Below are 12,439 nucleotides of genomic sequence, written 5' to 3'. Positions count from 1 at the left end.
TTGTATATGTTTACAAGTTAATAAAAATTAAAAGTAAATATTCGTCATTTGCTCTGAAGGTACACATTCGGTATAGTGTCTACTGATTGATCGTTATGAAAAGTATATGGGAGCCTGGAGAAGGGGTTTTTGATAAACCGTTTGGCTTGGTGTGAGGGTCTCCACCCCCCACAATACTAAGTACATGTCTATATATGAAATTGAAGTCCAGATTGCTCATCTAGCCAGGCTAGTATTACTTTGTCTCTGCCATTTTTTTAAAGCATTTTGGATATTAAAATTCTCAATATTATAAGTGGAGAAAGGAAAAGAATCAGGTCAGAGGACAAAAAGTACCTTATTTTAAAAGGTCATTATTCAAGATTACCAGAGTTCAAAAAGAGTGTTGTCAAAGATTCTTTCTGTACATACCTGTTAGGAGAGGCAATAAAAGCTTGGGTAACTCTGATATGGTCCAGAGAATCAGGCATGTGAGACGGTGAATGTCTTCTTTACTCCAGGGTCTCTTTTTCAGAATTTTTATTATGGAAAACTTTAAACATATAAAATTAAAGTGAACAGTAAAATGACTCCTCATGCCACCGCCATCCAACCTCAGCGGTTCTCAACTCCTAGCCGGTGTACTTGTTTCATGTGTACTCTTATACTCTTATTTGGGGACAAATCTCAGATAATGTATTATTTCATCCATAAGTATTTTACTGTTTCCTTTTTAAATGATACCTTTTTTCAAGCATAAGCATTAACACATCTAAGAAAACCAACATTGATTCCTTAATATTGTCAAATACAGTTCAAATTTCCCCAGTCTTTTAAAAGCAATCCAGGATCCCTTGATTCCTTGCTTAATTATTTTTCTTTCGTCTGTCTCCGTAAGGTCCGAAAGGCTCTGCGGAGTGCAGAGGCCTATGAAAATTTCCTGCGCTGTCTTGTTATCTTTAACCAGGAGGTGATCTCTCGGGCGGAGCTTGTGCAGTTAGTCTCCCCGTTCCTGGGGTAAGTGGAGTCAGGAGCTTAGCCCTGATGTGTGATATGGAGGTGAAATAAAACTTAGTTTGTGGGAGTATGTGATAGGCAAAATTAATTTGATTGTGGTGGGTCAGTTGACTCATAAAATGTCGGTGTCAAGAGACTCCTCTAGGAAGTCTTCTAGTTCAACTTTGGAGATGAAAAAATAGGCAGAGAGGGCATTGGCCAAGACTAGTGGTCTCCTGATCCCCTGACCAATGTTGGAGGTTTTATAGAGACGAATCTCTTCCAGGGTTCTAGAATCTTGACTTTGACAACCTAAGAATTATCTGAACATTGAAGCAATATTCCTGATTAGAAAATGGCTCGTTATTGCCTGGTACAGTTCTTCCATCACCACCTTAATTGGTCTTAGAGCACTCTATAAGAAAAGGAGAAGCCAAGTATTCAGAAGCACTGCTTCTTAGGCAGGAAATAGTAATTGTCACTGGAATTTGTCCAATGGTAGTAGAGTTCTGAGCCAACACCAGATAATGGTAGTCACACCTCAGGATTACTGCATCATGCTTCTAATTGCTCACCAATTTTTGGTTTGATTCTTCAGGAAATTCCCAGAATTGTTTAATTGGTTTAAAAACTTTCTGGGCTATAAGGAGTCTGTACATCTGGAAACCTTTCCAAAGGAACGAGCCACAGAGGGCATTGCCATGGAGATAGATTATGCCTCTTGTAAACGGTTGGGCTCTAGCTATCGAGCCCTGCCAAAGAGTTACCAGCAGCCCAAGTGTACAGGACGGACTTCTCTCTGTAAAGAGGTAAGAGCTCCCTGAGAAAGGATTAGCCCTGAATCCGCAGCTTCCTCCAGAAGGGAGTGGTACCTGGGATGGAGAATTTACATGAATGAGGAAATCAAAATGCTTTTCTGTCTTTTTTCAAAAGAAAATGTTTTATACCTTTATTGAGAGCCTTTTTCTTACTATCTTTTTAAACTTGCTAAAGGTGAAAATTGTAATGTTAACTGTTTCTTCCCTCCCCTAAAGCGTTGTCTTTTTTATTGAGAACGCTGAATCACCTGAAAACTTCTACACTTTTGTTTCAATTTCTCTTCTTTTACCCAAAGGTTTTAAATGATACCTGGGTTTCCTTCCCCTCCTGGTCTGAGGACTCCACCTTTGTTAGCTCCAAGAAAACTCAGTATGAAGAACATATCTATCGTTGTGAAGATGAACGTTTTGAGGTACAAGCTCCTTTATCATTTGAAATTTGGGGAAATGGGAGATTTGGAACAAGAGGATATCTTAAATACCTACCTGGGAGGGTTGGTTTTTTAAGACAAAGGAGCAAGAGGCTCACGTTCTTCTGTGGTAAATGCTTATTGTATTTACCATGTTTTACGACTTTGTCAAATATATTAGTAATATTTTTATGACAAATGTGACTTACCCTTTGTAACTGAAATTATCCATTGATGGCTGAATAATACTCCTTTGAATTTTCAATAGTGTTTTAAAGGTTATTGTGTCCACATGGTATATAAAATCAGTATCTTAAGACCTAGTGGGCTTTCTTGCAGCTGTTTTAAATTATTTATCTTAAAGTGTGTATTATTTTTAGCAGGTATCTTAAAATGGTTAGCAGACCAGCTCTCCTGTGAGAACTGGAACTCCTCTTTCATATTTCTGATATTGATTTGGCTCCATTTGAAAGAAAGTTGAGTTAGGGACTTTATTTTAAAGTGGTTGGGAAAGGAAGAGCTGGAGTGAAGAAATGAGCTGGTAGACAGCCCCAATACCAGGAGTGGGAGTACTGAAAATGGACTCAATTCTCAGTGTCTAGTTCACTGATAGCAACAAAAATGGAATGTTAACTGTGTCTTGAGAGGTAAAATTACGTGCATCCTACTTAATGTATTTATTATATAAAACCGACTGCCCCTGCTCATTCATATGGATGGGAGATGTTTTGCTCCTTTTTTCATCCATACTGATTTAGCTCTCTGCCGGTTATCCCGCTTCACACTTGCTTCATCTGTTTCTGGCATGTTTTGAATGAAGAGCCCCATGTTGCTTGGCCACTGGCAGGCGGTTGGCCATCTCTGCCCCAGTGTTTATGAGGAGCTTCAACCATTTGCAGAAAACTCAATCGTGACAGATGTTAACTTCTATAGAAAGTTTTATCAAGCTAAAGAAAGCATTTCTTTTTTACCTATGTTTAGTACGTTTAGATGATGTGTGAGAAAGCAGAGACTGGCCTCTGTTTTTGACAGGATATTCCTATTCTCGACTAGTATGCCTGCAAATGAGAGGCAACAGCCTCATTTCCCACTTGTTATTACAGGAGTTAAGACGCAAGAAATGTGTGTGTGTGCACATGCGTATACTTAGGATTGGATGGGATGGACTAGTTTGAATCCTTTATGCATCAGTATAGGTTAACATTCCTGCAATACAGACAACCCCCAAATCTCAGTGGCTTAAAAAAATAGATTTATTCCTTCATCATACTACATGTGCATGATGTTTAGCAAGAGATTCTGCTCATCAGAACTGCTTGGGGACCTAGGCTGACAGAGTGCCACCATCTTGAACAGTGCCAGTGACTAGAGGGAAAAAGAGCTCAGATGGATCTTGCACCCTTAAATGCTCTAGCCTAGAGGTAATAGACATTACTTTGACTCCCCTGTGCAAAACTCATTTGCTAGAACTAGTTGCATGGCCCTATCTAATCACAAGGGAGCCAGGAAGTTCAATCCATCATTTATCTATAACTGAGGAAAAGTGGGGCAACGACCAGAAATATTTGACAAAATGACTGCCATAGTCCTGAAACTACAAAAATTAGGAAACACACAGACATTTGGTCATAGACCCTTGAGACTGCTCATTTATTTCATTTTCTCTTTCTCATCTGGAGAATTTTGTGTTAAGCCTTGGAAAAAAGTTAACTCAAAGGTTGCTAGTCATATCCTTAACCAGGTCAGGGCTAAGCCCTTGCCAGAAAATAAAATGCCAGAAATTCAGTAAGAATTTAAATGGTTACCCACAGATACGACATTGAAGTCCATAGGAATGATAGCCACTGCTCTTATTATTACTAGATGTGGAACAAGGCTATTAAATATTTAAACATTTCAAGTTACCCTGAAAAACCTTACTCATGAGACTGATTGGTAATCTTGAATGGTCTTTTTGGGATTTCGTTGTAGTGGTTGTTATTGTTTGTAACATCTTAGTAATTCATGAAAGTTCAGGGGAAAGTGTCTGTAAGGTTGCCTCCTATTAGGTCCCTCTGGTGTGGGGGCCGGGGGCCAGTAGTCCTAAGTAAAGCACACTGGTGGTGGTACAAGTATTAACTACCGCTTAGCCATCATTTATTGGATGTTTGTTGCGTGCCTGGCATCGTGCTAAATCCTTTACATGGATTGTACTGTTAAATCCAGAAAACAACCTTATGAGAGTACGTGGTGTTATCCCTGTTTTACCTATAAGGACACAGAGTTTTATATGGCTATGGTATGGCAGAGCCAGGGTTCAAATCCAAGGAGTTTGACTTCTTCTACCTTATACGCCTGACAGCTATTCTGTTCTGGTTGGGGTCCTGAACATACTTTGTCTTTTTCTTTAGCTTGATGTAGTTTTAGAGACTAATCTGGCAACGATCCGGGTTCTGGAAGCAATACAGAAGAAGCTTTCCCGCTTGTCTGCTGAGGAACAAGCCAAATTTCGCTTGGACAACACCCTCGGGGGCACATCAGAAGTCATCCATCGAAAAGCCCTCCAAAGGATATATGCTGATAAAGCAGCTGACATCATTGATGGTCTGAGGAAGAACCCCTCCATTGCCGTCCCAATTGTCCTTAAAAGGTACCTGAGTGAATATGCCCTTCATGCTTCAGTGTGCTTCTTGACAGACATAGTGTCCCATTAAATAAGATTCTCCTTTTCGACTTGGTTATCCCATGAGACCTCCATTTCTCCCCAACCCTGGTTGTAGGAAATCAGGTGGAGTGTGGGGTAGTGGAGCTTCCCGATGGGGTTCTGTGTAGCCAGCAGTAGAGAACAAACCTTTAAAGTCCATAGTGGAATGCTCTGTGTGTTTGAGGTAATATTTTAAAATAGAGAAAAGAACAAAGAAGAAAACAGCCACCCATGTTCCTGCCACTCAGTACTAACCAATGTTCACATCTTTGTTTTTTAATAAGAAAAATCACGTTGTCTTTGTAAAATTGATATGTGTTATTAAAAAAGACTTAGCTTGCCATTTTTACCAAGAATGTCTTCTTTCTTGTAACAGAACTTCAGCCTGAGGTATAGAGGGGCTGTTGAACCCACCTAAGGCTAGGTATCAAGGAGGAGGCCAGGGCTGAGCCCCAGGCTCCTCCAAGCACATGGCACTCTGTATACTACACTATGAATCCCAGCTAAGATTCATAGGGGCCTCTGTCTGTATCACCTGGTGAAAACTTACCTGCTGCACAATGCACAAGTGCCCAGATTTTATTGTTCCTCCCTAGTCTTCTCCTCAAGAGCTGGCACAAGCTGTTCCTCTCCTTGCCAGTAGCATTTAACTTTTGTGTTTGAGATGGAGGATATTCTTCAGTTCTAGTGCTGGTTTTGATTTTACTCTCCTCTCTTCTAGAGTATCAGGATCAGTTCTCACTAGAACTTACAAACTGTGGCCAGAGGAACGTTTCTGTGCAAGTTCTCTGCTCTTAGACTTTTGCGTTTACAGTAGCATAATAAACGTTCTCAGAAGTCCTGTAGCAAAGAAACTTGTTTCACTTTGTTTTAGCTGGCCAAGGAAGAGAACCTTCTTTTCTAGGGTATTCTGTGGAATGTTGTTTGAGAAATAACTATTCTTGGCAAGATTTCTGACTTTGGGACAAATTACTTCCCCAAAGTAAGTCTTGAATGATTAAATTTCTCATGTATCAGAGTTCAAGACTGGTTTGAATAAAATTTACCCCAAAGTTGCCAACAGTTTTGGCAGATCTGCTATATCTTTTGACCTTCGAAATAAAATAAACCTGACATATTTCTTGCTTCTAAACCCTTATGATAAAGAGACAGTCTTATATGGCTAATATGGCAGAGCCAGGATTCCAGTATGACTCCCTGCCTTAAAATTCCCTCATCTCGATTCCCATGTCTTGTTTTTCCACCTTCCACTCCACTAGGTTGAAGATGAAAGAGGAAGAATGGCGAGAAGCTCAGAGAGGCTTTAACAAGGTGTGGAGAGAGCAAAATGAGAAATACTACTTGAAATCTCTGGACCACCAAGGCATCAACTTTAAACAAAATGACACCAAGGTCCTGAGGTCTAAGAGCTTACTCAACGAGATTGAGAGTATCTATGATGAGGTGAGCTGGAGGTCTCTACATCTGTGCGACGTCCCCCGTCTGTATGTTCAGCATAGCTTTGACTGCTGCAGATTACCTTTGTTATATGAATGTGAGACCCTCCAAAACTTGTTGATTCTTGCTTCATAGCATAGACTTCTATTCCCGATTCTACCATTTTAAGTCTAAGCCTCACTAAGCTGTTTTACTAGTTTCCCATCCTGGTTTCAGTTCATGCCCACTACCCCCCTCTCCCACTTCTCTCCCTATCTGTTTCCTTCCAACAGTACCTTATATTCCTTCATGTAGCCCATCTCAACTTCCCACAGCTTAAAATACTATCATTGATCCCCAGACTTTTTTTTTTTTTTTTTTTTTGGCCGCACTGTGTGGCTTGTGGGATTTTAGTTCCTCGAAGCTGGGCCCTCCACACTGAGAGTGTGTAGTCCTAATCACTGGACCGCCAGAGGACTCCCCCTAGACTCTTCCTAATCCTTGTTTATTCGGCATCCTTACCAGGATTATATAGAGAACTGGGAGCTAGGATACAGAGATGAATAAGAAATTAATCCTGCTTTCTTTGAGCTCACAGTCTTAGGGGGTGGATAGAAACAAATACAGTGTGATTGAGAATTCCTAGAAGTGGTGTGATCTTGAATTTGAAAAAACTTTGTATTATGAAACTATCAAACATACACAAAAGGGGAGAGAATAGTAAAATGAGATCTTACATAAACTTAATCACCTATTTTGCCAATTTTGTTATATCTGCCACCTTCCACACTCCCACCCCAGAAGGATTTTAAAGTAAATCCTAGACTTCATATCGTATCCTCCATAAATACTAATCCGGAATTTTAAAAGATGGTCCCAGTTCTGTCCCATTGTCTCTTACAAGTCTTCAATGTCTGGAAGGCACCGATCATTTTGGTATCAAACCACATCTCGCACATTATCTTTTTGTTTCTGGAAGTTTTGGATTAGAAAATAATGGCCACTGTGGTTAATAGAAAGTACTCCTGGTGTAGTCTCATAGGTCTGTTTGTTGTTCCTGTAGGTACGTCGCGTAATACTTTGTCTCTCTCCCCTGTTAGAGGCAAGAGCAGGCTACGGAAGAAAATGCTGGTGTACCTGTTGGCCCACACCTCTCACTTGCCTACGAAGACAAACAGATTCTGGAAGATGCTGCTGCTCTGATTATCCACCATGTGAAGAGGCAGACAGGCATTCAGAAGGAGGACAAATATAAAATCAAGCAAATCATGCATCATTTTATTCCAGATCTGCTCTTTGCTCAGAGAGGTGATCTCTCGGATGTAGAGGAAGAGGAAGAAGAAGAGATGGATGTAGATGAAGGCACAGGGGCGGCTAAGAAGCACAATGGTGTTGGGGGCAGTCCCCCTAAGTCCAAGCTACTGTTCAGTAACACAGCAGCTCAGAAGTTAAGAGGGATGGATGAAGTATACAACCTCTTCTATGTTAATAATAACTGGTATATCTTTATGCGACTGCACCAGATACTCTGCTTGAGGCTGCTGCGGATTTGTTCCCAAGCTGAACGGCAAATTGAAGAAGAAAACCGAGAGAGAGAGTGGGAACGGGAAGTGTTGGGCATAAAGCGAGACAAGAGTGACAGCCCCGCCATCCAGCTACGTCTCAAAGAACCTAGTGAGTGCTTAGATTGTCAGTCTACAGAAGATGTGAGGGGTTGGGGACCTCAGGGCCTAGTTAGACTCAGGACTGCTTTCTTTTATACATAGAGCACAGGCAGGCCTTAGAGGCTGGCTAGGTTCAAATCCTAGCACCGCAGTTTACTGGTTGTGTGACCTTACTTAAACTCTGTGAACCTGTTTACCTGTAAAATGGAGGTACTACTTGTCTCTTGGGGTTGTTGGGACAATTGGAGAAAATATGCGAAGCACCCTGTGCACTGCTTGGATCGTGGACACTCAATAGCTGGTACTATGGATACCAGGGAAGTGGGTGTCAGTTACTGTCAGTTTCCCAAATGGCAGATCTCTGGGTTATTGCAAAGTGTTTGAAAGGACAGAGACGTGACTCAAACATCATAGTTGGTTTCATTCCATGACAGAACATAAATTCCTAGTTGTTCATGCCTGAGACAGATGCAAAAGAGGAGATGGGGACTCAAGAGATGGTTTGAGACAGCAGAACAGGCAGAGCAGGAATGAAGATAGAAGACTCAGGAAAAGGAAAATAAATGAGGATTAAGGAAGCCACCATATCCTCTAAGTAATTCTATGCTGCTTGCTTCTAGATATCTCTTCAGGTCATAAGTTAGGTGCTTAAGCTGTGAGCCAAAAGCTTTTTTGTGAAGCCTTTCTTCTGTGCTCTTTAGGAAATAGCCAATCTTTGGAGTGAATTATCCTTTCTTTTCTTTCTTTTTTTTTTTTTTTAAAAACTGTTACTGGTGTAAGAAGCCCATTTGAAGCCCTGGCCTTCTATCTGTTGAAGAGCTAATGAACCTGGGAATTAATTCTAAAAGACTTTATCTGGATTAGTACTAGCTTGAGAGACTTCAGTATAGTGATTCCATCTGCTTGGGTAGAAATGAGACAGAAGATGACCTAATCCTGGCTTGACCATTGACGTAACCTGGTTTGAGGCTTACAGTTTGTTCTTGAGTAATAATGTCAAGCCTCACACTGATCGTGGGTCATGTGGTTTGCGCTAATAGCACTCATAGCTTTATTCTGACATGAAAGCATTTTTTCATGGCAGTAGCACAGCCCGTTCCTATGCTGTGGATCCGGACAAGGTAATGTTCTGTAATGAAACTCAAGCCAGTTGCTTCTTTTAAACAGTAGTTGTCCTGTTTAACCTGTCTTGAATGAATCCATCACACTTGAGATAAATGGAAATGGACTCAGCTTGTGCTCTCAGCCTTTTTTCCCCTATATTTTACAGAGAGGTAACTAAATGTCAAAGACAAAGAGTTCTTGTTGTAATTTTTTTTCATTTCAGTGAACTTTTTGTTGAAGTGCAAAACATAGAAAAGTATACACATCCGAATTGTGTAGCTCAGTGAATTTTTACAAAGCAAACACACCTGATAACCAGCACCCTGATCAAGAAACAACATAACCAGTAGCCCCGTCGTGCCACAGTCTTGATTGCCAGCGCTGGAGATCAGAGTTGCCTGTTTTTGAGCTTTGTGTAGATGGGTCTTGTTTTAGTGAGCTAAAGGCGGAGTCCTTTCACCTTTCCTTGTGCACGCTGCTAGTTGCCAGACGTCCCTGTAACAACTGATAAGGTGCCAGCTGGTGGTTGAAGTGATTCATATGCAGCAAGTACGAATCATTTAATGTAATTTGTGAAGCACAATATTGGGAATCCATTTTTAAACAAAAGGACTTTGACAAATGCAGATCACTTCATTATTCATAGGGGATTTAATCTGCACTCCTCTTTTTCTGTTCCCGAGAGGTTTCCTAGTGCTAGAGTATGGTTCCGTCTGCCTTTTCTCTTCAGCCCTTGATGCTCCGTTGAAAGAGCTGTATGAGCAGGAGAACCGTGTGAGGGATGCTCTTCGTAGGCTGCGAGAGCAGGTTCCTATCTTAGCAGGGGAGCCAAGAACTTTTTGACGAAACTTCTTCCCTGGGATATTTTGCTCTCCTGTCACGCACAGCCAGGCCATACTGTAAATAAGTGTTTTTCAGGCATGGTCAGTGGCAGTGTTAGAAGCCGCTATTAAAGTTGCAGAGTCACTCTCCTTTAATAGACAGTGCTGGGGGTTGTAGCCACCTGTCAGATCTCGTCTCTCTGCAGCAGACTAAACACCTAGATTTGTTCTGTTAAGTGCTCTTTAGGCCAGCTGTGGGATTTGCCCTGCCTTCTCTTCCAATCTTTTCTTAGCAGGGTGAGGCCTCATCTCTCCCATCTCTCCCACAGTGGACGTTGATGTAGAAGATTATTACCCAGCTTTCCTGGATATGGTGCGGAGCCTGCTGGATGGCAACATAGACTCTTCACAGTATGAAGATTCGCTAAGAGAGATGTTTACCATTCATGCCTACATTGCCTTTACCATGGACAAACTCATCCAGAGCATTGTCAGACAGGTGAGGGCATGGCGGAGGCTAGGGTTGGTGAGGGAGAAAGTCTACAGATGGATTCAGGAAAGAGAAAAGACAAGATTTCTGTTGGGAAAGCAAAGTCAGTTTCCTCATATAATGATGTTTATGAACGCATGGTTCTGTAGAGGGGAGGGAGAGGTTAATGTGCTGTGATGTCGGATTTCTCCTGTTAACAGAGTGGGAGTACTTCAGCCATGTGGTTGACTCCTTTTCTTTGCTCAGAATGCCCTGGGAGTATGAGCCTACGTGAGACGTGATGTTTTACCCCCAGCACTGGTCCTGACCCCCTGCCCTACCCTCCCAGCTCTTACGTTGGGTACCAGGCGTGAGCTCAGTTTCCTCTTCTTTAGGTGTTGGTAATTCTATGGACTTTCCTTATTTAACATTTGAAGTTCTTTTTACAGGAAGGGTTTCATACAACATCTTTTTATAATACTCTGTCCACCTCACTATCTGAGATTCCCTCTGAGTTAGACTTGTAGTTGGTTTTTTGATTTATTCTTGTGGCACCCTGGAAGTTTATAAGTATGTTGTTCTTTACAACAATAATTTTATAGCAAATAACATGTAATAGGTTTCCATTCCTTTGCCTTTAGTTCTGAACTTTTGAAGGGATCAGAGTCTGTTGATAGTGCACCACTTTCTTTAAAGTGAAAACTTTTTTTTTTTTTTTTTTTGGCGGTACGCGGGCTCTCACTGTTGTGGCCTCTCCTGTTGCGGAGCACAGGCTCCGGACGCGCAGTCTCAGCGGCCATGGCTCACGGGCGCAGCCGCTCCGCGGCACGTGGGATCTTCCCGGACCGGGGCACAAACCCGTGTCCCCTGCATCGGCAGGCGGACTCTCAACCACTGCGCCACCGGGGAAGCCCAGAGTGAAAACTTTTAAAAAGACAATTCTAATTCTAGAGTCCACACCACTACTATTGAAAGAAAAGCTTGTTCAGTGTTTTCCTCGGATAAAATATGGAATCCTTTGCAACGTACTCATGCTTTTACCTTGAATTTAGAAGGATGCATGGCTCTGCACCCCTCTCACAGGATCTGCTGAGAGTCAAGGAATGTTGCTTCACATAACTGAATCTTGGCATCTTCACAAAAGTTGTCAGGCAGAGAGCTGAAAGTTGAAGTGGTTATTAGGCCGTCCCTTAAGGGGTCTTAATGGTGATGGACAGAAATCTTTACATGTATACAATCAGCTATGGTCATAATTTTTGAGAGATTAATGCCTGTTAATGTCCCCTAGGTTTACATAAAAGACTTCAGTTACCATGTGCTTATGTTTCTGTTTACAAGTTTGCTGTTGCTACAGCTAGAAGTAAAGTCTTTCATACTACCAGCACAACTTTAAAAATCTAATACAACAAGCTTATTTATTTTTTTATAAGCCCAAGGTTGGTTTTTTGTTTGTTTGTTTTTGGGGATTTTTTGCTGTACGCGGGCCTCTCACCGTTGTGGCCTCTCCCGTTGCGGAGCACAGGCTCCGGACACGCAGGCTTAGCGGCCATGGCTCACGGGCCCAGCCGCTCTGAGGCATGTGGGATCTTCCCAGACCGGGGCACGAACCCGTGTCCCCTGCATCGGCAGGCGGACTCTCAACCACTGCGCCACCAGGGAAGCCCCCAAGGTTGGTTTTTTAAATAGATATAATTAGTCCATTTACTAGAAGCACCTGGTTATGATTTTGAGTCAATAATACGTAAGGTCTGATCTTTTTTTATGGAGACAGGTTTTATCCAGAAATCTGAATCCATTGTTTTTAAAATACATTTATGCTCCTCAGCTTAACTCCTGAATTGGAGGTATAACATTTCTTATTCTCCTTATCTCCTTTGCTGTTCTCCCAGCGTTCATTGCTGACTGGAGGTGGAACATATATTTCAAGGTCAAACCATATATTTATCTTACTTTTCTAGACTAGTTTAAGAGGGGTTTGTCTTAAGAATACAATAGGCAGTCTCACAGACATCTGGTGTGGGACTCAAAATATGGCCAGACCATCTAGGGGTTAGACTGGGGAGGTTTTTTTTTCCCTCT

The 12,439-nt window shown here is 41.7% G+C and overlaps 1 protein-coding gene across 1 annotated transcript in view; it reads left to right on the top strand.

Annotated features, from left to right (window-relative positions):
* SIN3A (SIN3 transcription regulator family member A) overlaps positions 1–12,439 on the top strand; it is a 44,171-nt gene that overhangs the window by 16,749 nt on the left and 14,983 nt on the right. Inside the window, exons 9-15 of the mRNA XM_065871004.1 lie at positions 878–996; positions 1,574–1,784; positions 2,090–2,206; positions 4,594–4,832; positions 6,146–6,329; positions 7,403–7,976; positions 10,221–10,390. Of these exons, the coding sequence (XP_065727076.1) occupies positions 878–996; positions 1,574–1,784; positions 2,090–2,206; positions 4,594–4,832; positions 6,146–6,329; positions 7,403–7,976; positions 10,221–10,390 (1,614 nt within the window). The remainder of the gene's footprint in view (positions 1–877; positions 997–1,573; positions 1,785–2,089; positions 2,207–4,593; positions 4,833–6,145; positions 6,330–7,402; positions 7,977–10,220; positions 10,391–12,439) is intronic.

Source organism: Phocoena phocoena, chromosome 2 (genome assembly GCF_963924675.1).
Source record: "Phocoena phocoena chromosome 2, mPhoPho1.1, whole genome shotgun sequence".
Lineage (NCBI taxonomy): Eukaryota > Metazoa > Chordata > Mammalia > Artiodactyla > Phocoenidae > Phocoena > Phocoena phocoena.
Note: the sequence above shows the minus strand (reverse complement) of the source record. Positions and strands in the feature narration are given on the sequence as shown.